Source organism: Sabethes cyaneus, chromosome 3 (assembly GCF_943734655.1).
Source record: "Sabethes cyaneus chromosome 3, idSabCyanKW18_F2, whole genome shotgun sequence".
Classification (NCBI taxonomy): domain Eukaryota; kingdom Metazoa; phylum Arthropoda; class Insecta; order Diptera; family Culicidae; genus Sabethes; species Sabethes cyaneus.
Genome location: NC_071355.1, coordinates 66,662,785 through 66,687,530, shown reverse-complemented (window position 1 = coordinate 66,687,530; position 24,746 = coordinate 66,662,785). Strand labels below are relative to the sequence as shown.

General features: G+C 40.7%; 2 protein-coding genes across 3 annotated transcripts in view; one reads left to right on the top strand and one right to left on the bottom strand.

The window, feature by feature from the left end:
- Positions 1-11,147: 11,147 nt before the first annotated feature.
- Positions 11,148-18,718, top strand: LOC128739665 (uncharacterized). Its single transcript, XM_053835161.1, has 2 exons — positions 11,148-15,699; positions 18,405-18,718. Exons 1-2 carry the CDS (start codon positions 11,148-11,150, stop codon positions 18,716-18,718), a joined length of 4,866 nt encoding a protein of 1,621 aa, XP_053691136.1.
- A 3,255-nt stretch (positions 18,719-21,973) lies between these two features.
- Positions 21,974-24,746, bottom strand: part of LOC128744582 (galactokinase-like) — a 99,459-nt gene continuing 96,686 nt past the window's right edge. The window contains exon 8 of one of the 2 annotated variants that reach the window (XM_053841705.1): positions 21,974-22,595. In XM_053841705.1, coding sequence (XP_053697680.1) covers positions 22,287-22,595 — 309 coding nt within the window. In that variant the 3' untranslated portion in view covers positions 21,974-22,286. The remainder of the gene's footprint in view (positions 22,596-24,746) is intronic. The other variant, XM_053841706.1, reaches the window with a different exon arrangement.

Sequence of the window (24,746 nt, the reverse complement as noted above, 5' to 3'; positions counted from 1 at the left end):
CATTTAAAAACAATGTTCAAGCTTGTGTCCTTTGACTGAAGCGTACACTGCCTTTAAATCTACAAACAGAAGTCGAACTCCTGCAGTTTATCTGTAATCTGTCACAAGGTAAACATTTGGTCCGTTGTAGAAGCTTTGGTGTTGGCCGACAAAAGACTGCCAACGGACTACATTCGAGTCGATGTTCCTGCTTTCTAGCTGAGGCCATCCAATTAGTCGGTCAGCAGCTTTACATTTGCCTTCTTCAGGATAATCTCCAAAACGATCCAGTGAACTACTTCGCACAATTCGTTACTTGCCGGTTCCGAAAATACGGCTGCAATGCCGTCCTTTTCAACAGCGTTCTACCCTTCTTTAGCCATTGATAGCTATTTCAACCTGCTTCTGTTTGGTACGGCTCACGAAAGTTTGATCGTAACTTGTAATAGGACACCGCTTCTAGTTTCTGATATTAAATAACAGAAGTTAGTGCAAGTGTTTCATCATGCGCCATGCGTGAGAGTATGCTTGAAACTATCAATGTTTCCCTGTTGAATATAACAGATGTCGTTACTTCGTAACGCATATTGTACATTTGCGTAGCAGCTGAATTTTGCGCGACAATAAATTTACTGCACACAAGTTTCTTTAGTGTTTATCGCTAATCGCAATATAACCTTTGACACCTGAACCAATAAATAGTTGGTAATCATCGTTTTTATTTATTGCGTTCATGTTGCGAAATTAATTTTTTTCGAATTGAAATGTCGCAAACATATCAGCTCCTGGCTCTCGGCCAGGCTTGTCATAAAGCCCTATAAATGTATCTTTACAGGGCTTTAGCTTTTCAGGGCTCTCGGATGACTGGTAGTAAGATGCTATGAGAGGTATAGGAAATGTTTGTTTTTTATCGAAATTAGGCAGAAGTCATGAAAATTAAGTATAACAGAATAACTGTACCACAAATAAAATATGATTAGTGATTGTTTTTCAGGTAAGTAAACATAAATAAGTGAGAAATTTGGATTTCACTACCACTAGAAAAGCGCCATCTCTTGAAAAGCAACGGTTCGTATGGTGTCCTATTCGCATCCTATTGCTGTTGTTCTTCTTTTTTCATTTACCAAAATTTGGAAGTGAATACTTCTTCAAACTAGTTACAAACTTCAAACAAAATTTGTGCTTCTGACGCTGTCCGTTTGACGGTTTTGTTGAAAAAAATAACGTGCGTAGTTCAAAGCGAAATTGTTTTCTGCGCTGCTTCTGGGACATTATCACTGTGACTAGTATTTCGATCTATTGTGATATCGTCCTGGTGATGTATTCCGCACTTCGTTCTTTTTGCAGTATAGTTATAGAATGAGTGAGTTACTTATTAACCGTGCTTTCACCCTTTTTTCGTTGTATGCTTTTTGCTACTTTTCAGCCAATCTCGCTCTCTAGTGCGAAGAAGTGCGGAGAATAATTATAAAAAGGCTTTATTCGCACCTCTAGCAAATACCATTCTTCAGATTAGCTCCCACTAGAGCCTTCATGGTCGGTAAAGTAGAGTTCCGCACAAAGTGAGGGTGTGAATGTGTGTTATTTCCTCACTACATTTGCAATACCAAACTTCGTTCCTAGAACGAGGTAGTGGAAAAAGTTGTAATTTGCCCTTGGACAAGAGGTTTCTTGCGTACCTCGAGCAAGTGCCATTCTTATAACTTACCCTAGCAAAAGGCTTCGTTGTAGGTAAATCCAGAATTCAGTAGGAATGAAATATATAGAGGGACCTGAGAATAAACCCATGCTAAAGTCACTGACATCGAATAGCCTGATTCTACTAAGATTCGAACCCACGACCACTCGCTTATCTAGGTAGACTAGATAACTTTCTGGTTATAGGGCCCCCCAATGACATGAGTAGAAATGCCTGACATATGTCATCCCACACAAGCAAACTTTTCGCCCGCCAGAACGACTAGAATGGCTTCACTTGAGAGGCCACATGAATTATAAGACGGTAGAAGCGCAAGCGGCCTTCCCATGTCAGCAATGGGGCGGGGTAAGGGCCATCGCAAAAAATAAGATGATTTTTGGCTTGTTTTTCAAGTATATTTTGGAAAGGGAGAAAGTGCTTGTTGCGAATAATGATTCATTATTCAGGTGGTACCCAAATGTTTTGCTCACTAAACTACTGCCGCTGGTAGTCTAATACCTAATTTTGTTATATTCTTCTAATTCTATCGTCTCCCGTATGCATCAACCCTTCCAGATGCGACAATATTATTTTTGTATGATTGCTTTTTGTTTAGTACTGCTGAGAAGATAGACTATTATTTACTTTGTTTGACGTATATGTTATTGCACGCGAAAACCTACCAAAAGAGAGACAAGTTTTAAAGAGTTTTTTGACCACTTTTCGGTCATCGCATTTCTCGAACTTCCACTTTTGTTTTCTACTAGAAGCGTTAAACTCCATGCATTCATTTTTCGGGGTTTTTATAAGGTTATAGAGCCCACAAACAACTGATTTTACATAAAAAAGCTTGACCTATGTCCAACCAAGTTGTATTTTTTTCTCTGATTTTAAAGTTAATTTTAGAGGGGTCGGGGACGGACTGACATAACCTTTAAGAATGATTTGTAATGGCCGTAATAAAACGATTATGTATACTATCGGTTAGTTAGTCAACTGGAGTTTCAAAAGCTTTTGTTTTGTTCGATTTCAAAAAATACATTTATATCTTTTATCCCTGTTTCATGCGGTAATGTTTTCCTTGGGTGCATTTTCAGCATCACCATCCAGATGATCGAACTTGACTAACAGATGAAATGCTCTGGTTTGAGCTGTGGCAATCTCCAGTTCAGAAACAAAGAATTACCAAAGAATATAAAATTCAAGAGTAAATTTTTGTTGGAAGAAAAATGCTGTAATGTTTTTTTTGACATGGTTGTGAGACGAAGAAATAGCTAGAAATCAGAGCCAGTCCGATTTGAAATTTCACCCTTTTCGAAAGGTAGGATACAAACCAATTAAATGACATCTTTTCAAGCGAAGTGTGACTTCTTTTGTCCACTGAAGCAATATATACTTGCTTAAGTAGTGAAAATGTGAAAAGACCGATGCAAGATACGGGAGACACTATTCGCTGGTATCTGGTTTTCACTGGTAAATAATAAATCTCGGCTATTTCGGAGGAAAACCCGTCACCTAGTCAGAAGTAAAGAGGTCGACACTTGTCTAACAAGACGAGTCATTATGAAAATGTGAAAGGAGCAGTGCACAGTTTCTTCTTCAACTACCTACAGATATTCTAGTGGGCTCCAAGTTTTGGAGTACATTTAATTACATACTTTGGCTTTTCAAATTCACACTCCAGAAATAGAAATCTGGCACTGGTTATATTCTGGGACAGCGAATCTATTCAATACTTATTTATTGTAGGGTAAGGGATCTAGTTTTTCGACCCTGTGCTAGTTTTCGCACTACTGCTGAAAAATTCACCAAATAAGTTTGTATCACAGTATTTTTTACAATTTTCGGAGGGAACAGTAAAAGAAAGTCTTTCTCCTACCGTTCTCTCCGAAAATTGTAAAAAATAACGTTATAGAAACTTATTAGGTGAATTTTTCAGCAGTAGTACGGAAACTAGCACAGGGTCGAAAAACTAGATCCCTTACCCTATATAAGCATAAAAAATCATTAGTTTGAGTTACAACTATTTCAGTCTGTTTCAAATTGGTGTCGGAGTAATGTGTGAGGTATTTTTTGCTTTTTCAATGAGAAGGCCATTAATATTTATTCCAATTATCTTGCAATTTTCGAATTATCTAGTAAATTTTTCTAAATACTAAATCAGTCTAATGTATGGTTTCCAAACCATTTTTAAAATAATTTTAGGTACCTACTACAACATGCTTCTAGCTAGGCCTAATTTTACATTCCACGTAGGTAGTAAAATTTTAAAAGCTTCTTGGATTCCGAATCGGCTTAGTATGTTATTAAAATGGCGTTGAAGTTGTCGTTCGCCCGACAATTAAGGCGACAATCGGTCGTTTCCTGACTTGAACATTTCAAGCGCCGGCTCTGTTTTTTTTTCTGGCACAGTCTCTTCAATCCTTTACCTTAGTCTTCTGCCGTCTGAACTCTCTTTTCTTCTACTACTCTGACAGCAAAAGCTGACTCTGACAGCTCAGTAAAGTACAACAGCCTTAACAACACGAACACAAAACATGAATGTGTGCTCCCTGCTTGCCTCACAACTCGATCTTCAAGCCGGCAGACCAGCTCAAGCAGTGGGAGGATTCGACAAACAACCAAACTTTTCGGAAGAATAAAATTACACTCCACTGTCGGCTTCCACTCTCCATTCGTGCTCTAAAACTAAATTTAATTTTTCTCACCTCAACAACCTCCTTCTGCACTGCACCAAACGCAAAACAAAAATTACACCTTTTCAAACATATTGAAGAATTAGTTTGGCAGGATCGCCAATGTGATATCCGACATTTAGGCCACCTTGTAGAGCTAGCTAATTCCGTTCTCCCGTAAAGCTGTGAACGTCTTGTATCACTTTCTCCCTGTCCAGTTACATTCTCCAGGTAAATCTTCTAAAATATATTTATTTATTCAATCCAAACTCTGGCGCATTCCAGTTGGGCGTACAAGGTTTCCGAATTCAGTTAGAAGACTTTTCGAAGAACTTGATATACCTTAGTGATTGAAATTGGTATAATCATCTTAGCTGGTCAATTTATTTGCAATTGTACGATAAGTATTACTTAAATTTTTCCCTTCTCAGAAGTTTTTTTTTTCTAACAAGATCACACCGATCGATCTTATGTATTACTTTTAGAACATAATCCCTTCACACGTGTGTTGCCCGCCTCAATTGACAGTAACCGAGTCCCCGTTTACCAACCTCTGCAAACGCTGTTGTGAATCGCAAAAAAAACTAAGACGAAAAAAAACTATTCAACAAATAGGATCAATTGTTAATAATGTAAAATATGTACATAAACCCTTAGAATCGTTTGAACTAAAAGCACTGACGTGAGCTGCGGCAGGCGAAAGTTACCGAACCGCATGCGGGCGGGCGGAAGGAGTTGTCTAAAACCTAGTAGCGTAGCAACTCAATTCCGTATAGATCCATAGATTGGTCCCCATTTTCCGCATCGCATCTGACGTAAACTGCGCGGAAAGCCTCTGGTTCTCGAACGATTTGTATACTACTTTCATCATCTATTATTCCGTTGTCAGATTAACACTTCCTAATATGCAGCTAAGTTTTGTATGAAAAGTCTACAAACGGTGTTGTTACTCACCCACGAACTCTGCAACTGAACGTATCTCTGTGTATTCTACTTGTCCTTCAGAGGTTATAGAAGATGTGCTGGAAAACTACAACTGTAACTGCTAGCAAAATAAAAAAAAAACACGAACAAAATCGGGGTGATACGGTGTTAACTAGTTAATTGTTTATAATTTATATACAACTATGACAGAGCAACACGAACTTCGAAGTGATATCGAGGCGCGATGAATGCGAACGAAATAAACAAGAAAAACTAGAAGAAGAAAAAAACATAGAACAAAAAACAACCGAAGTAAGAACACGTGAATTTGAATCGTGCTTTAAATGTTTAGGTAAACGATATTAAACTAACAAACCTAGGGCAGAAGATGAAGCGTCAAAGCGATGGAACACCGAAAACTGAAGAACAGAACAAAAAAAAAACCGTAAACACTATTTTGTAGAAAAAAAAGAAGGATCAATAAAAAAAATCAATCCAATGCAAACCGTTTAGACCTTTTTGTTGGCTGCGCTGCGTGATTCCGCGCAAGAGATATCACCGACCGACTCCGACTTCCACTTTGGTCCCCGACTCCCGAATGATTAATAATCCATTAATTTATAATCAAGCGGTTCTGACCGACCGGGGGAAACGAACAAATGAACGAGCGAACTAACTAACGAACGACCGACGGTGAGCTAAATTGCGCCAATAAATCGCTTCGCCGCAATGAGATTAGCTTCTAAAATCTGCCCAACCCGCAACATACCGAAATGAAAACAGCATTCCGGGGGCTGTGTACAGTCGGCGCGGCTCAAACGCCCGACCCCGTTCGGAGAAAGGGAAAGGGATATAAAACCGCGCACTAGAGCAGCAGCGGATAGATTGTTGGGGTTGATACGGGTACATAGACAAACGGCCGGCGGTGGCAACGGGGACGAGGACGAGGCTGCTTTTTGGTAAATTAATGGACTAAGCAGTGCGAGCAAAGATTATAAATTTAACAGCGAGTGTGATTCTTCCGGTTTTCATTGCGAACGGTTGCGGGATGTTAATGGGCAGCGTTTACGCGTAGCGTTTCCTTGGTTGAGCACAGATTTTACTGACGGAAAGTTGAGGATCAGGATGAAAGTCAATAAGGTTGGTATTTATTTTTGTGCAGGATCACTATATTTGGTAAGTAAATAATTGATGGCAGAGGTTTTAAATGTAAGAATGGAACATGTCATAATTTAGGCAATAAAAAGACTTATAAGGAAACTACTGGTGAAGGTCATAAAAACGGACAAACGTGATGCTGTTCACCAGTTGCTCAGTATTCTTTAGGTCAATTAAACTGGGTTTTGGCAGTGTTGGGCACCGCTAATTCGCTAATTCGCTAACCGATACAATTTGTTCGATAATCGTGGAAATTTCGCTAATCACTAATCGCAAACTGCAAATTAACAGTTACTGTTTATTTTTGAACATATCGCAATGACTTGCATTGTAATCTATCACTATACAAATTATTTGTAATTTACATTTATTACATGGCTTTTCTTAATTTACCTAAAATCAAAACCTATTATAATGGATAAAATGAGAATGATTTATTAATTTTTAAAATAAACAGCGGCACTTCATTTAGAATCATGGCCCAGCAGCAATTCGGCTAGTTTGAGTATAAATTATAAAGTATAACTAGCGTTTCTCGATTGGTCGGTTAGCGAATTAGCGAATTAGCGGTGCCCAACACTGGGTTTTGGTAATTGACTCGCCAATGATAAACACCAACGTAATAAAAAAGAATCAACCTCAAGATCCAAAAGCAGTGTAAACAATGTGAATCCATCAATTCGCCATCATTAAATACCTCAAAACAAAGGAAAAGTATGTAAATAATAGGTGAATAGGATATTATTCCTATCGAGTTTGAATATCTAGCTTCGGGAAAAATGGCGTTGAAGTTTTCGTTCGCTGGACAATTAGGCGACAATTGGGCGATTCCCGAGTCGAACCATTTCAAGCGTCGGTTTTAAGTTTTTTGCAGTACAATCTTTTCAATTCTTTACTTTAGTCTTCTGTCGTCTGAACTCTGTTTTCTTTTACTACTCTGGAAGTAAAGGTCAGTGTCAGCCGCAGTAAATCACAACAGCCCCAACACAACGAACACACGAACACAAAACATGAGTGTATGCTGCTTGCCTCACCACTCGATCTTCAAGCCAACAGACCAGCTCATACAGCCGGAAGATTCGATAAGCGACCAAACTTTTCGGTAAAATAAAATCTCAGAATATTTGTTTGAAAGAAGAAATAAATTTTCACACAAATCCAGCAAATACTTTTGGTTAACAGATCGGCTTTCACTCTGCATTCGTGCTATAAAACTAAATTTCATTTTTCTTAGTTCAATAACCTTCTCTTCTTCACTGCATCGAACGCAAAACAAAAGTTATGCCTTCTCAAATAAAAGCATTAATTTGGCAGGATCGTCAATGTAACATCCGACATTTTAGCCAACTTGCAAAACTAGCTGAAACTCCGTTTTCCCGAAAAGCTGTCAACGGCTAGTAGTCGCTTTCTCTCTATCCAGTTACACGCTTATTTGTATATATTTTATTTGAACAGTTTTTTAATTAACGAGGAAGCGAACCCAATTACCGAAATTTTCTCGTACACCTTATGTACTCACTTCCATCTGTGCTTTTACATCATGCATCCTCTTTCAGAGCAATAGCAGCTGTTGCTTCGCAATCTTGTTGTTACAAAATCCGTTGTCTCCAATGACTGCTGAATGTGCGTTTCTTGTTTCAATACAAGGACTTTAAAATGTTTTTCGACATTCTGAAAAGATTTACACTTTTACGACGAAGTATTTTACCCTCGCTTTTCAGCATTTAGTAATTCTCGCTGAAACGGGGCCACTACTGACACGAGGTTTTCAAATATTGGAACTTTTGCGCTTCATTGGTTGAAAATGGTTAAAAAACAAGAATTACACTTTCGATACCTCGAAATAGTGAACCCCTCGTGCGCTGTTGTCATGTGATATTTCATAAATTTGCCATGAAACAACTAACAAATAGCCCGGCTCTGTAAAGAAGAAGAACTCAAATGGAGTAAAAAATTTTTGGCGGCCATTTTGGATTTGGTCGCCATATTGGATTTTATCAAAAAATCACCGTTTTCACCATGAGCCCCCTAACCGATCGTCATTTTAAGACCACCATTGTTTATTTGTTTATTTGTTGTGAAAAATATCATCTTACAAAGTGGTTGTCTTAATGATAAAACTAATAATTCACAAACACAAAGAGCACAGTTATCGACGAAGCCGTAACTTAAACGCTGAAGTGGTAGTGTTGAAATCAAATAAGTCAGCAACTGTATTGAAACTTGCCGACATATAGCGGATAGGATCATGTTGTCCGTACGATGCACTTCGATGGGGTAAAAACAAAAGATTCCTGGGCCTCAACGGTCTTTCCGGTGCGTACAAGTTTAGCTGCTGCAGAATAGTCGGAGCATCAATTTCGCCGGACAGAACTTTTGCCACAAACACAGCTTGCGCTTCGAATCGTCTACGTTCCAGAGTCTGTATTCCAAGAAGCTGACAGCGCTCGGTGTATGCTGGTAGCTGGAATCGATTACGCCATGGGAGGAAACGTAGAGCATATCGCACGAATTTCCGCTGCACGGCTCCTATTCTTGAAATCCAATTAGCATTAAAAGGACATCAAACGACCGAGTTGGTCTCAAGAAGAGATCGCACAAGGCAACAATAAAGCGATCGAAGGCACACAGGAACGCGAAATTCCTCAGCTATCGTAAACATAAATCCATGTTACCGATTCGCCTTGGCGATTATTTCATTGTAGTGTGGGCCAAATGTAAGTGGGGTATCCAAGGTTACACCCAAATCACGAACCAGGTTTACTCTAGCAACTGCCTGACCACACATTGTGTAATTAAATATCACTGAGCTGGATTTTTGTTGAAATGAAATCACACAGCACTTCTCGATACTAACAGTAAATAGATTTCTGGAACACCACTGCATGAAAATGTCTACTAAACTTTAGAGTTCTAGACAGTCTGTGGTACTCCTGACGATCCCAAACAATTTGATATTCTCCGCAAATAGCAAGTGGTAATCGTTTGGCGGCAAGACCGATATATCGTTAATTTACAGCATGAAGGGCAGCGGCCCTAGATTGCTGCCCTGCGGAATACCGGAAAGATTCGAAAAACATTCAGAATGTACCAATACCAATAGCATTCGATTTAACAGGTAGGATCGAAACCATCGCGCAAGCGCAGAATTAACTCCAAGTTTCTCCAATTTGGCCAGTAATATGCTATGGCCAACCCGATCGAAAGCAGCTTTCAAATCCGTATAAACCGCATCAATCTGGGCACCTAGGCTCATGGTTTGTAAGCATGTTGCAGTAAATTGTATAAGATTTGTAGTAGTCGAGCGTTTGGGATGTTAGCCTAGTCCTAGTCCTAAACCACCATTGGAAAGCTGAGAAAAAATGTTATAAGAAATATTCATCAAGTTAGGTGTGCAGTGGCATTAACTAAATCGATCGAGTTCTTCGATCTCTATGACAATATAACAGAACGAGACGGAACAGAAATTAACCTAGGAGTACCTGCAAATGATAACAGCTGGCTCCCGATCTCAAAGGGATTCGGTGTCAAATCAGACAGCAGAAGAGTAATAGAGCTGCCGGAAAAAAGCCAACTCCCGGCTGAACTCTATAAATATGACAAAGAATAACTGGAAACGGAATGTTTGGACTGGAGGGACAAAACTAGATCTGAGACTAATTAATGCATGGGTGTGGTATAGATTAAATGCGTAAAGCACTCGGGTACCAACCGAGAAATTGTTGGTTAGAGTCCCACTACCACAAACTACCCAATATTTTTAGCCGCAGATCGAAATTTTCCCAGTATTCAGTCTAACATTTTTCGCACCAAACGCTCCTCTGCTTTAATCAAAATAGAGTTTACGTTTGACCGCGAAAAAGTCAGTAACAGTAAAACGAAAAAAAAACTTCACTGGATAATTTCAAGGAGCGAGTGATGTGCTACGTGCGTATTTCGGAGGGACTCTCCAGTCCTTTCTAATTGTGCGAAGAGTTGCGGAAAGAGAATGAATGGTTCTGTATGTTATTTAACATCGTTATTGCAGGTGTTATCTGGCGAGTGACCATCGAGACGAGAGGAACAATCTTCGATCAAATTAACCAACTCCTAGTGTTGAAAACCCGCAATCTGGCTGCACGGTTAATGTTGGAGTTAGCTCCAGATACCCCCCGACTGATAAGTAGCATAAGTACAGCGATAGTACATTGGAATAAGACGTGAATGTGTAGAAGGTTTAAAAAAAAAGTGCTCGGTAACAAAATCTTATAATTAATTGGTTTATTCGGTTTAATTATAGTTAACATATTTCGAGACCTTAACTCTGATGCCTGATAACCCTACTACTAATAGTGAATTATATGGTTATGTGATTGGCATTTAATTATCTATAGTGTAAGTTTCTCATTCAATCTACCTCGTGGTTAGGTGACTTTGCCTAAAATAATTACCGTTGCTTATAGGGTCAACTGTATTAGAATATTTCCAGTGAAATAAAACTTGTTAGGATTGCCATTTCGGATAAAAGTTAAAGAAACACTACAATGTAAGCTCTAATAAAATTATTATAAAAACTTCGTTATATAAGTGAATAAATTTCAGTTGAAGCTGTTTGTCATAACCTACGCAACTGCTATCAGAAGGTGCTTCTCCGAAAATCAGCAATTCCCAACAAACTTCAAATTGTACTTCGTGCTGTGTAGTATACAGCAAAAAGTAGTAGCCCTGCGAAGTAAGCAGTAGATACCAGCGAAATGAACACTGCCCGTCTTTGTGCAAAGTGCAATTCCGAAGGTTTGCCCGAACACATGATTGGATGTGATAGATGTGAAGTTTGGCTTCATCATGAATGTGCGGGCTTAACGGTCGCTCCTCCGAATTCGGACCAAAGCTGGATATGTGAGAAATGCGCACAAGAGGATGTCGGCGAGTTGCTTAGTCAGAGGTCGAAGAAAACGACAACCTCCACAAGCAGCCAGGCACGGCGAGTGGAACTGGAGCTGAAGCAGTTTGCCGAGAAGCAAGAGTTAATGCAGAAACAACGCGCCGAAGAGGATGAAATCCGCCGCAGAAGAGCTGAGGAAGATAGTATTATGCTGACAAGAAAATACGAACTCTTGCAAACCGCGGAGCAGAATACGAGCAATCGAAGCCAAATGAGTTCTCGAGTGAGCCGGGAAAAGGTCCGGTCGTGGCTAGGAGCACAAAATAACAACATAATGCCAGCCGCGGTCAAACCTACGAACGTAACGGCCAATCGTCCACCTACAACTGAGCTAGGCGGTAACATAGTGAATCAGACACCATTGGCGAATCCATTGGTTGCAGAAATTCACCGCGCCGACAAGAAAATCATATCGCATCAAGCCATTCCCCAGTCTACTTCCACACCACACTCAGGACAAGACACCACTACTATTCCCGCTATAACAGTATCCAATGGACCGACTGCAACGAATACCGTAGTCTCGTTTGCCATTTGTAATGCTATTCCAGCAACAGTAGCTTTGACTACACAATCGGGGGAATTAACCCGACAACCGATTTTGACAAACACTGTTGCGGCTGCAGGTGCCGCATCGAATTTTGTTACCGCGAACGTACCTTACGGGCAGATGAAATCCTCGGAATTCCGGACCAACCCACAAACCTCGTACGCTACGATGCCAGTACGTAGGGATGACGTTCGGGAACTAAATTCCCAAGCACAGGATTCTCGAGCTTGGAATTCAGCCGTACCACAATTCTATCAGTCAGCATATATCCCAGCTCAGTTAGCGATACGCAAACAACTTACGAATGCAGATGTGACAACACAAGCGCAGTTTCAACAAACGCAAACAGCACAACAGCAGGGTGGTACCGAAAGTGTAAATTTGTTGCAACAGGAAACCGTTTCGGGTCCTGGAATGCAAGGCAATACGAACCAACCCAACAGTATACAACTAGCGGCTCGGCAGGTAATTCCACGTGAGCTTCCCAGTTTTTCAGGAGACCCCGAAGATTGGCCATTATTTTGCAGTGCTTTTTACAACTCCACTGCCGCATGTGGGTACACGGATGCGGAGAATTTGTGTCGTTTACAGAAATGCCTCAAAGGAAATGCTTTAACAGAAGTAAAAAGTCGCCTTCTACTACCAGAGTCTGTACCATACATAATGGAAACGCTGCGAAAGCGTTTCGGTAAACCCGAGATTCTTGTTCTTGCATTGTTGAAAAAAGTACGCGATGTTCCGCCCCCGAAATCAGAAAATTTACAATCCATCATCAATTTCGGTTCAGCAGTCCGTAATTTAGTTGACCACTTGTATATTGCCAAACTAGGAGAGCACTTGCGAAACCCTATGATAGTACACGAACTCGTCGAGAAGTTGTCACCACAATTGAAAATGCAATGGTCCTGGTATAAACGCGTACACATGGATGTCAGTTTAGCCACATTCGGAGATTTCGTCACAGACTTAGCAGATGCGGCATCTGATGTCTCGATGCCAGTATGTGCATTCAGTTCAGAGGGCTTTACAAAGCAGCAGCCAGAAAACAACAGGTCAGGGCGAATCAAACAAAAGTTATACGCTCACACCGCTACTGAGGGAGATAGCATAAATACAACTGAAACACCAAACATTAATTCGATATCAAATAAAAAAACTTGTGCATATTGTTCGAATAGTAGTCATATAATAGCAGAATGTCCACAATTCAATTTGCTGGATCTCGATGAGAGATGGAAGGCGATCCGTATAAAAGGTCTGTGTCGAACATGCCTGATCCCACATAGAAAATGGCCCTGTCGGTCATACAAAGACTGCGGGGTGGATGGCTGTCGACTGCGCCACCATTCTTTATTGCACACTCAATCACCGGCAAGGTTGTCCAACAAGCTTCCAAACTTTTCTGGCGAGAGTGTTACACACCAAAATCATCATTTGTCGCGTAACGACACTGTATTTCGTTACGTTCCTATCACGCTGGAAAACAATGAAATAAAAGTTGAAACGTTTGCCTTCCTTGACGATGGCTGTTCTTCCACACTAATGGAGGCTGGGCTTGCAACGGAGCTCGGCATTGTAGGGCCAACTGAACCTCTTTCGCTTGCTTGGACCGGAGACATTTCACGAGAGGAAAAGGGTTCACAACGAATAAGCGTCACTGTTGCGGGTCGTGGCCTTAAGAAAAAGTATAAACTAAGTAATGTGCGTACGGTTCAGCAACTAAAATTACAAAGTCAAACATTGCAATACGATGAACTACGAAAAATGTATCCACATCTCACCGGTTTACCGTTGCATAGCTACACTGATTCCACTCCAAGAATGATAATCGGCATGGAACATGCACAGCTTCTCACGTCTCTGGAAGTGCGGGAAGGTCGACTACACGAACCAGTGGCTGCCAAAACTAGACTAGGTTGGTGCCTATACGGAAAACGAACCGGTGGCCGAAACTCGATCGAACAGCTGCATCTCCACTCCGAAGGAGAAATTGGGAACCGTGAGTTACACGAGCTGATGAGGCAATATTTTAGTATTGAAGAAGCGACGGTAAAAACGCCGCTCGAGTCTGACGAGGATAAACGAGCCCGTAAAATTCTTGAGACTACAACGCGTAGGATCGAAGGAGGTTTTGAAACTGGCCTGCTTTGGAAATATGACCAGTTGTCTTTTCCGAATACCTACCCGATGGCAATACGTAGGATGCACTCTTTGGAGAAACGTCTCGATAAAGATCCGATCCTACGGATGAGAGTGAACGAAATGATTGCCGAGTATGAGAGCAAAGGCTATGCACATCGTATTACTACCGAGGAATTAATTACAACCGATCGTAAGCGAGTATGGTATCTCCCACTAGGAGTGGTGAGGAACCCAAAAAAACCTAATAAGATCAGATTGATATGGGATGCTGCGGCGCGCGTGAATGGGATGGCGCTAAACGATTTCTTGCTAAAAGGACCTGATATGATATCATCGTTATTCGACATTTTATTGCGCTTTCGTCAACGATCTGTTGCCGTCTGCGGGGATATCCGTGAAATGTTTCACCAAATCCGGATTATCCCCATAGACAAACAGTCACAACGCTTCGTTCATCGTGACCATCCATCCCTAGACCCACAAATCTACGTGATGGATGTAGCTACATTTGGCGCGACATGTTCACCTTGCTTAGCGCAGTTCATTAAAAACATGAATGCTAGTGAGTTCGTAAAAATATTCCCACAAGCTGCGGACGCGATAGTTAATTCACACTACGTGGACGACTTTCTAGGGAGTGTGGATACCGTAGAGGAAGCGGTTCAACTAGTGGAGGAAATAAAGCACGTACACCTGCAAGGTGGATTTGAAATCAGAAATTTCTCTTCGAACTCTCCCGCCGTATTGGTTCGTATCGGAGAAACCCGAAATGCTGAAAAAAAGTCGATGGCTCTAGACTTGCCTTTAGAAAGAGAACGCGTATTGGGAATGGTATGGTGCACAGCAATGGATGTATTCACATTCGATGTAACACTGAGCGATGATTTGAACGAGTTACTGAGAGAAGACTGTATTCCCACGAAACGACAGGTTCTCAGATTGGTTATGTCGTTGTTCGATCCTTATGGATTTATTGCTCATTATATCGTTCACGGAAAGATTCTAATGCAACATATCTGGCGGTCTGGAACAGATTGGGATGAGAAAATCAGTAAAGGTCTATTAGGCCCGTGGAGAGATTGGATCTCTCTTATAAAGGAGCTGAGCAAAGTAGAGGTGCCTCGTTGCTTCTTCGGCAGCGATAGTAGTAAACCTCACAGTGGGATACAGCTTCATACCTTTGTGGACGCAAGTGAATTAGCATACGGCTGTGTGGCTTACTTGCGTATAGTTCAGGGAGGAAGGATAAAATGTGCACTGGTTGCGGCGAAAACAAAGGTTTCACCACTAAAACCAGTTTCGATACCCCGTCTAGAGCTGCAAGGTGGGCTAATAGGTTGCAGGCTAATGGATAGTATCTGTGAAACACTCACTCTTCCCCTTGAGAAACGATTCGTGTGGACAGACTCCAAAACTACATTGGCATGGGTTCGATCAGACGGGCGTAAATATCATCCATACGTGGCATTTAGGATAGGTGAAATCCTCAATCTTTCTAATGTAGATGAGTGGCACTATGTTCCATCGAAACTAAACGTAGCTGATGTGGCCACCAAATGGGGAAATGGCCCTGAGTTCCACAGTACTAATCGTTGGTATGTTGGACCCAGTTTCCTGTCCCTGCCTGAGCATGAATGGCCCAAACAACCAGAACAAAAAAGCGATACAAGTGAGGAATTACGAGTGATGTATTATTATCATCGAGAAATATTCCAACCCCTCGTTGACACAAAACGTTTCTCGATTTGGAATCGTTTATTGCGAGTAACTGCGACCGTGTTGAAAGCAGTAAAATTATTTCGGAAACAGAAATGTGATAGATTACTCACGCGGGAAGAACTGCATAGAGCAGAAAATTTTCTCTGGCGACAAGCACAGCTTGAAGAATATTCAGATGAATATTATACTTTACGGTATAACAAGGATCACCCCGATGGTCAGTTGAAACAAATCGGTAAGGGTAGCGCGTTGTATGACAAATCGCCATTCTTAGATGATGCAGGAGTAATTAGAATGAACAGTAGGATTAAAGCGGCCCCATTTATTTCATTCGAAACCAAGTTTCCGGTTATTTTGCCTCAAAAACATGATATAACTGCACTCTTGGTTGACAGTTATCACCGGCGCTATGAGCATAGTAACAATGAAACTGTCTTAAACGAATTGCGGCGAGAATTTCTAATCCCTAGGATGCGCGGACTTATTAAACAAATTATAAAAAATTGTCAGCGCTGTAAAATACGAAAGGCTACGCCAAGTCCACCAATGATGGCACCTCTTCCTGAAGCACGAGTGTCATCTTTCGTGAGAGCCTTTACTTCAACCGGAATCGACTATTTTGGCCCAATTTTAGTAAAGCAAGGTCGTGGCTTACAAAAGCGGTGGGTGGCTCTATTTACATGCTTGGCTACTCGGGCAATACACCTAGAGGTCGTGTATGAACTTTCTACTAGGTCATGCGTAATGGCCATTCGGCGTTTCATAGCTCGTAGAGGATCTCCCCAATCCTTTTACTCCGACAACGGAACTTGTTTTCGGGGAGCTAGTAATTTACTGGCGGAGCAGATGAAGTGCATTTATCAAAAGTGCGCTGTTACCTTCACGAACTCGAAGACGAGTTGGTATTTCAATCCACCTGCTGCTCCCCACATGGGAGGATGTTGGGAGCGAATGGTACGCTCCGTTAAAGTAGCTATAGGAGAAGTCGCAGAGTATACTCATCATCCGAGCGACGAAGTACTGATAACCGTGTTGTTAGAAGCTGAATGTATTGTCAACTCACGTCCACTTACCTTCATTCCACTTGAGAACGAAAACCAACCCGTTTTAACTCCGAATCATTTCTTGCTTTATGGGTTGCATGGAATAGTACAACCTCAGACATCGATATCATATGATGGAAAGGTACTACGGGAAGGCTGGAAGCAAGCACAGCTTCTGACAGATCAATTTTGGAAGCGATGGGTGCAAGAGTACCTACCAACATTGACTAAGCGTACAAAGTGGTTCGCACCAGCCAAACCACTTACACCAGGTGATTTAGTGATTGTCGTCGAACGGAATCAACGGAACGGGTGGATTCGAGGACGTATTGTTGAAGTCTACCAGAACAAAGATGGCCAAACTCGCAGTGCAGCGGTGCGAATTGCTGATGGTAGTGTTATCAAACGACCGGCCGTAAAACTAGCAGTGCTAGATGTACGTAAACGTGACGAGAGTCTGGGGTCTCCGGAACTACACGGGTGGGGGAATGTTGAAAACCCGCAATCTGGCTGCACGGTTAATGTTGGAGTTAGCTCCAGATACCCCCCGACTGATAAGTAGCATAAGTACAGCGATAGTACATTGGAATAAGACGTGAATGTGTAGAAGGTTTAAAAAAAAAGTGCTCGGTAACAAAATCTTATAATTAATTGGTTTATTCGGTTTAATTATAGTTAACATATTTCGAGACCTTAACTCTGATGCCTGATAACCCTACTACTAATAGTGAATTATATGGTTATGTGATTGGCATTTAATTATCTATAGTGTAAGTTTCTCATTCAATCTACCTCGTGGTTAGGTGACTTTGCCTAAAATAATTACCGTTGCTTATAGGGTCAACTGTATTAGAATATTTCCAGTGAAATAAAACTTGTTAGGATTGCCATTTCGGATAAAAGTTAAAGAAACACTACAATGTAAGCTCTAATAAAATTATTATAAAAACTTCGTTATATAAGTGAATAAATTTCAGTTGAAGCTGTTTGTCATAACCTACGCAACTGCTATCAGAAGGTGCTTCTCCGAAAATCAGCAATTCCCAACACCTAGTATTTGAGGACGACCATAATATCGTCACTAAAAACTTTGGGATCTCTATTAACGGGGATGAACTGGGAGCGGTTGATGATTTCATATATTTGGAATTGCTGGTCTCCGTCGAAAACACTATGAACAAGGAGATTTAATGACGCATCCAAGCTGGAAGTCGAGCCTACTTTTCCCTCCGTAAAACGATTCGATCAAGCAGCATACGCTGCCGTACAAAGCTTAGGTTGTATAAAACGCTTAACAGACCGGTAGTCCTCTACTGACTTGAGACTGTACCTTTACTGACGGAAGCCATACGTGCACCTTATTCGAACGAAAGGTTTTGCGGATTATTTTTGGCGGAGTACAAATGGAAAGTGAAGAGTGGCGCAGGCGTATGAATTACTAGCGAAAGTTGGGAGGCTACTGTGGGTCCGCCACGTCGCGTCGCAATGATGCCGGACGACTGTGCAGTGAAATCTTTTCTTTTCAAGAATCCCACTATCACGGGAAATAGAGAGGGTCCAACGTGTTAGATGAACTCGAAACACTACCTTATTATGGTTGAGATGCGCCCAGAAATCACCGTCGCGACAATATTCGGTAGAAGGGATGAGGAGAACACTGCGCGGGCGGTCATGATGCACAGTGCCACACGGCAAAACGTGCAAAGACGCAGACAGAAGAATATGCAACGAACCCAAATCTTCCAGGAGATAAAGCGCTGCCTGGCAAAGCAGGAGTGTGCGGAGTTGAAGCGGCTGTTCTCAGGAAATGAGAAAGTTCTACAGAAAGTAAACGCTTCCCGCACAGACTTTGTGTCGCGAGCCAAAATGTATCGCGAGAAGAATTGTAGTATTTTAACGGATGATCGTGAGGAGACCGAAAGGTGAAAGCAGCAAACGGTGTAGAGGTCTCAGCCATCATGTAGCTGAAGAGCAATAAATCGGCTGGGAAAAATAGCGCCATCCAGAGCTTATTAAAATGGGACCAGAAATTGATTGTTAGGTTCGGCATACAGAACAGCTACCAGAGGAGTGGAAAGATAGAATTTCTTTATTATTATTATTATTAATCAACTAGGTTGACCCGTCGTGGCTAGCCACGATACCAAAACCTATGAAAATGTGATATGATTTACAATTAAAAAGCACGTATTAAAAATTATTAACGAAACAGCTTTAAAATTGGCAACCTTCTATTAATTAAAACACGTACAATCTACTAACGAAGCAAATGGGGCGTAGATAAAAGGGTAAAAATCTACCAATTGTGAGAACCATGCTGCGAGGGAGAACATTTCGAAAAAGTACTCAATTTTAGAACCAGGACGAAATTTAGATTCGGTTTCGCCAAAAGTATGATTGCAGAAAGTATTAATTGCATTATACCGGGTAGATGCTTGCTGGGCCGCTATCACTTGTTGAGCCACAATTACAAAAACATCCTTCGTTTTACCAGACATAAACCGGACAAACTCTTGGATTAGTTATTTGCTTGAAATCGAGTCAACGCAACGCAAAGTGTTGGATATTGGAGATTTGATGGCTTTTTTGCGACCCAGTCCGTTAAAAAATTAAAATATTTTTAAAATACTTTGCAGCAAATATCTAAAGCTACTTCTACTAAATTCTTAAAGTTAGAACTTAAATTTGCACACTTTAATACTTATGTTACTTTATATTGAGATATTTCAGATCGTGTTTGTAAATCAGCTTTGCAACTAAATCATGCAGCAACACGTTTCACATAAACCGCATTTTGATAAATTCTGTTTTTTTACCATCAAAGTTCGAATATGTTCTTGATAAAACATCTGATTGTTTAAGAAAACACCCTACATAACCTCTGCGTGATTCAGATATCATCCCGCACCTGACTCGGGAAGGATTTTAGTTACCATTCTCGTTAGGAACTCCCGAAGAAGTTAATGTAGGTATAGATATATACTCAACGGGATATGCGTTTTCGCGCTTTATATTGAGTATGCGCAACTTTGGCAGCTTCTGATAATCAACTCGATAATTAAATCGTAGGCTATCCTTATTATCACATGCCAAATCACATGTTAAGAATACTTTATCAATCTCAAACGGTTGACCTTTGCTTAAATATTGTTTTAAAACCAAATTTTTTTTTGTTCCCCCGTAGAACTTGTTGAAAGCAGTATTGCATTATGTGGCAACCCATCAAATTGCCGATTGCACCCACCCACCCACTGCTGAAATCATTGTTACCTTCACTACGCGTGGTGTCTAGAAATTTTTTCTTTTAACAGCTTGCTTGGATCTAGCGTTACAGTCAGACACAAGGAAACTATACCTATACATTAATACATAATAACATGGAAACTATATATAGTAATAATAATAACGGGCTCGATTTGGCCCCAATGATTGTCAGGTTAACATAAAAATAGTCGAGTCGAATTAAGTCAATACAGAGTGTTAAGTGCATACAGAATTCCCACGTACCACTTGTTCGTTGACTTCAAGGCTGCATATGATACTATGGATCGAAAAAAGTTATGAAACATCAAGGGCGAGAACTGCTTCTCCAGGATGGCTATCAAACTGATTGAAACTACGATGGATAGTATACAATGCTGTGTTTGAATTCCGGGTGGATTGTCGATTTCAATCGAATCGCACGGAGTGCTTCGTCAAGGTGATGGTTTCTCATGCCTGCTGTTCAACATAACGCTACAAGGTGTTATGAACCGAGCATATATCAATACGCGGGGCACAATCTTCAACAAAACTAATCAATTCGTCTACTTTGCCGATGACATGTTATATTATTCACATATGACACATTCCAGTGTTACGGGACACAATTAGTACCCTTTGTTACCGTGTGAATCACCTCCTGTTTCACCAGTTTTTTGGTAAATACCTTGTAAAATAATTATTTAAAGAGTACTTTATCTTCCACTAGAATGCAAGGGATTTGATGAAACAGGAACCGATCTGCTTAATAGGGATAGTGTCCCGTAGCGCTGGAATGGGTCATATATTTCAGCAGCAGCCTTGGGTTTGATGAGTGTTGTAACAAGTAATTTTAACATTATTTTAAGAGTTTAGTACAGCAATTTGAATTTTTTATTATTATTATTATTATTATTATTATTATTATTATTATTATTACATCAAATTGTAACTACTTCCCAATGTTTACGGTATCAAAGTCCAACTTAGTAAAACTGTTATCGACATTTTTTTATACCAGTTCTAAAAGTAAGCTTAATAATAAAGCATAACAAATTAGACCAACAAATGGCCAATGCCAGCAGGCAAATATCTGCTACAAATCCCGAGTTGTGTTTACTTTGTGCAATAAGTTGTCCCCAATTTATACAATAATCCTAGGCAATCGTCTCGACCGGTGAAAAACATCAAACCTTCATTTTTCCACAGCAAATGTTTGCTCACGGCAAACTTCTTGACTCTTCCCGGGCTATACCAACTGTGAAGCGAGAATTCCAGAATATATGGCACGTCTATTCATCACTGGCCGACGCTATCTGGCGAAGTCGAGTGTCAACGAAGCGGGAAGAAACGAGCAATGATTTCTCCACTGGGAAAACTGCACATCCGTTGCCGGCCGGCCGGAATGATGATGGTTGCCTCCAAGACGGAAAACGGTTGCTTGACGGCCAAATGAATGGAGCCTCTACGTGCACACAGCAGTGTGTGCCAGTGCCAGCAGCCAGTGCACGGCGGAAAGTGAGCACACGTTCCGTCCGTCCGAACTCTCGAGACTACTTTATTATTTTATTATTTATTCATGCTCACTTTTCAGCTTAACTAATAATTCATTTCCTGTGTGAGTGTCATTACTCCTTCCTTTCTTCTGTTCTCAGTTGTTGGGAAAACTTTCCTAGCGCCAAACCAAACTTGCTCGGCTTGCCGCTTCTCTGGAAGCGATGGTGCCACCGGAATGAATCTGCGTCCCCCGGACCGGGCAAGCAACAAAGGGCCGAATTAGCTGAGTTTGTCCCGGCTCACCTGGGAGCCATTTCCGGTTTCGCCACCGAATTAGTGACTGAAAGAATAGAGTTTTCTGGGATTTGGCAGCATCGAAATTATTGCAGATGCTCACACTTGATTACAATGGTATTTGTACTTGTCAATTGTTTTCCAACAATGGAATAAAAAGCAAAATATCTATAACCTACTGAATAGAAAATTTTATTATCCTCTTAAAATGTACATTTAAAAGCAACTTGATTTACGGATACAACCTCTCGCCTCAATTCGTCAAACATCGACAAACATGATTAATTGCCAACATTAGAGGGCTCATAAAACCAACAGTCCAGTACGACCCTATTCACTTTCGACATTCGCCTCACCAATTCTGTTTGATTTGTACCTAATCAAGCCGCCGACGATGCCCCTCCACGTCCACGTCCACGTCCTGTAGCACGTTTCGAGCGTCTAGAATCGGCCACCTAGCCGGCTACTGCTTCCAGTAATGGCCCAAATTAATCAATCTGGCACCGTCGGACGGTTCGACCAGGTAGAACCGGGCCCGGTATTTGCCGCCCACTTTGCGCGAATAAATCGTATCAATTTCCTTGACGGCCGACTCCACGTTTTCCTTCCGCAGCAGGGTCACCGTGCAGCCACCGAATCCACCGCCGGTCATTCGCGAGCCCAGAACCCCCGGTGCTGCCAGCGCCGCCTCCACCAGGATGTCGACTTCGTGGCACGACACGTTGAAGTCATCGCGCAACGATTTATGCGACTCGGTCATTAATTTTCCCATCTTTGGCGGTGTTTTATTTTTCCGGTTTTCCGAAAGCCAGCGCCCGCCGCAGTTCCAGATTCGGAGCAGTCAGTAATGTTTTTCGTCGTCGGGTGCCGGCGTGATGGCGAAAGTTGCGATTTCCGGTTACAAATGGCACCCGATTTGTATTTGTTTTCCACCCGTTCCGCCACCGACCGTTCCGGAGTGCAGCCAGCAGGTATGTCGCCGGCGAGCATCGAAGAATTGCAGCGCACAGTGTACGGATTTCGGAATGATAGGTTTGTTTGCGTTCGTTTCATTAATTCGCGATGACAGCGTGAAATGAGAAGAAATAAATAAGAAAAAGTTAATAAATTTAAACCTGTCGTAATGTACGTGACTCTCGAAGATGACACGGTTATATTTATTGCCACGGTAAATTATTGCGCTGCTAAGAACCCTTATTTCTAATTTATAGGTACTTCTTGTTTGTGAAACTTTGATCAGCGGTACTAGGTTTTTATTCCTTTAAAAAATACGATCCTGTTTTTAAGAACGGTAATAGGATAGTAGACTAATTCGAAAAAACCCGAATTAATCCACCTAGCGGCGTGACCTAGCCTTTCTACTGCCACAATAATCATTATTTAATTTCTCAGGAACATCTATGTATAATTAACTTGACTATATTTTTAAATATCCGTTCCGTATTCCTCAAAATCCTTATTTGCCAGTAAAATTCCCAACGTATTGCGTAGAATAATTAAATTTTCTTTCCTTGGGTGCGTAAATACTTGTAACACCTTATTTAGTTTTATAATCGGTCAGCCTTAACTTTCGGGCTTCAGAGCCACATACGAAACTTGTTTTGAATTGACAATATGAAATATGTGTTCAGAACAGATTTTTTGATAATTAATTAATACCATGTGTTCAAAAGTTAGCATCTTTGAAAAACAAGAGTTCAGAAAGATTATTATTATACTTCGCCTTTGAAGACAAAGGATATCGACAACAAAATGACTAATCTCAAAATTTTACTATTAGTTTGCTTGGCTTCAATTTTGCAATATATCTGAATTAGAAAAAATAACTGAATAGAGCATTAGATATGAAAAAGAGAAATTGAACTTTTTCTTAGCTGGCGCTCCTTCAGATAAATATTTTTGCATGAAAATCAAAACTTATGCCTCTTTTGAATGTACTTTCATGAAAAGATAGTCATTAGCTTGATCGCATCGTTTTTACAATGTTTGAGGGTTAGGAAAACAAGAGGGTTGCAAAAGCTGCGCCTTAAACATGCTTGAGAATGGGAAATATGATCGATATGATTTTCAGTGCTTGTCATTTTTGATTTATTTGTTGAAACATGATACATGACATAAGACATCTGTCCTTTAAAATGTCACTAACGAAAACAAATCTTACAAAATTACTACCGTGCAACGTTTACTTCCTATTTTTCATATAAAATTTCTAAGCTCTAGTATCTATTGATTGAAAAGAGCATATATTGATACGCAAAATATGTTTGAAACTCGTATAAATTTATTTGGAAAAATCAACTCACTAGTATTTTTAATCCTATATACCACTATACCTAAGGAAAGAAGGAAAGCCTAGGTGCTACATTCCGTTATCGAAACTTGACCTTCTGTTTTTATACGACAGAGTTCGCAGCCAGCTGTTAGAGTGCAGGACAATTGCAGGGCCAGTTGCTACGATCCTATTGACTCTAACAGCCTCTCCCAGTCGAGATTCTATACTATACCTACATGCTTAAATTAACTGCTATTCTTCGCTTTTTGCTTTTCTTGTACAATTGTGAGCAACAGCAAGTGAAGAAAATGACAATTGAATTCTGAAACCAAAGAAAAGAAAAAGCTTTTCGATTGAATCCCACTATTTAATATTTATTTGCAACAGATACGTAGTTCGCCTCCGACGTGCAGGCTTCATCAGTGTCTTATTTCAAAGCGTATACGTATCTGTCGCGAAAAGATATTAAATAGTGGAATTTAGTCGTAAAAGTTTTTTCTTTTCTTTAATTTCAAATTTCGTATTCCACTAAGAGGCTTCAAAAATTTCAGACTATTGATTCAGAAAAGTGAGAAACATCTTTTCTTGAATTTCAATGCAAATTTAAAAATTGCAAATTGTCATCCCAAGTAACAATTTGAGTTTTATTAC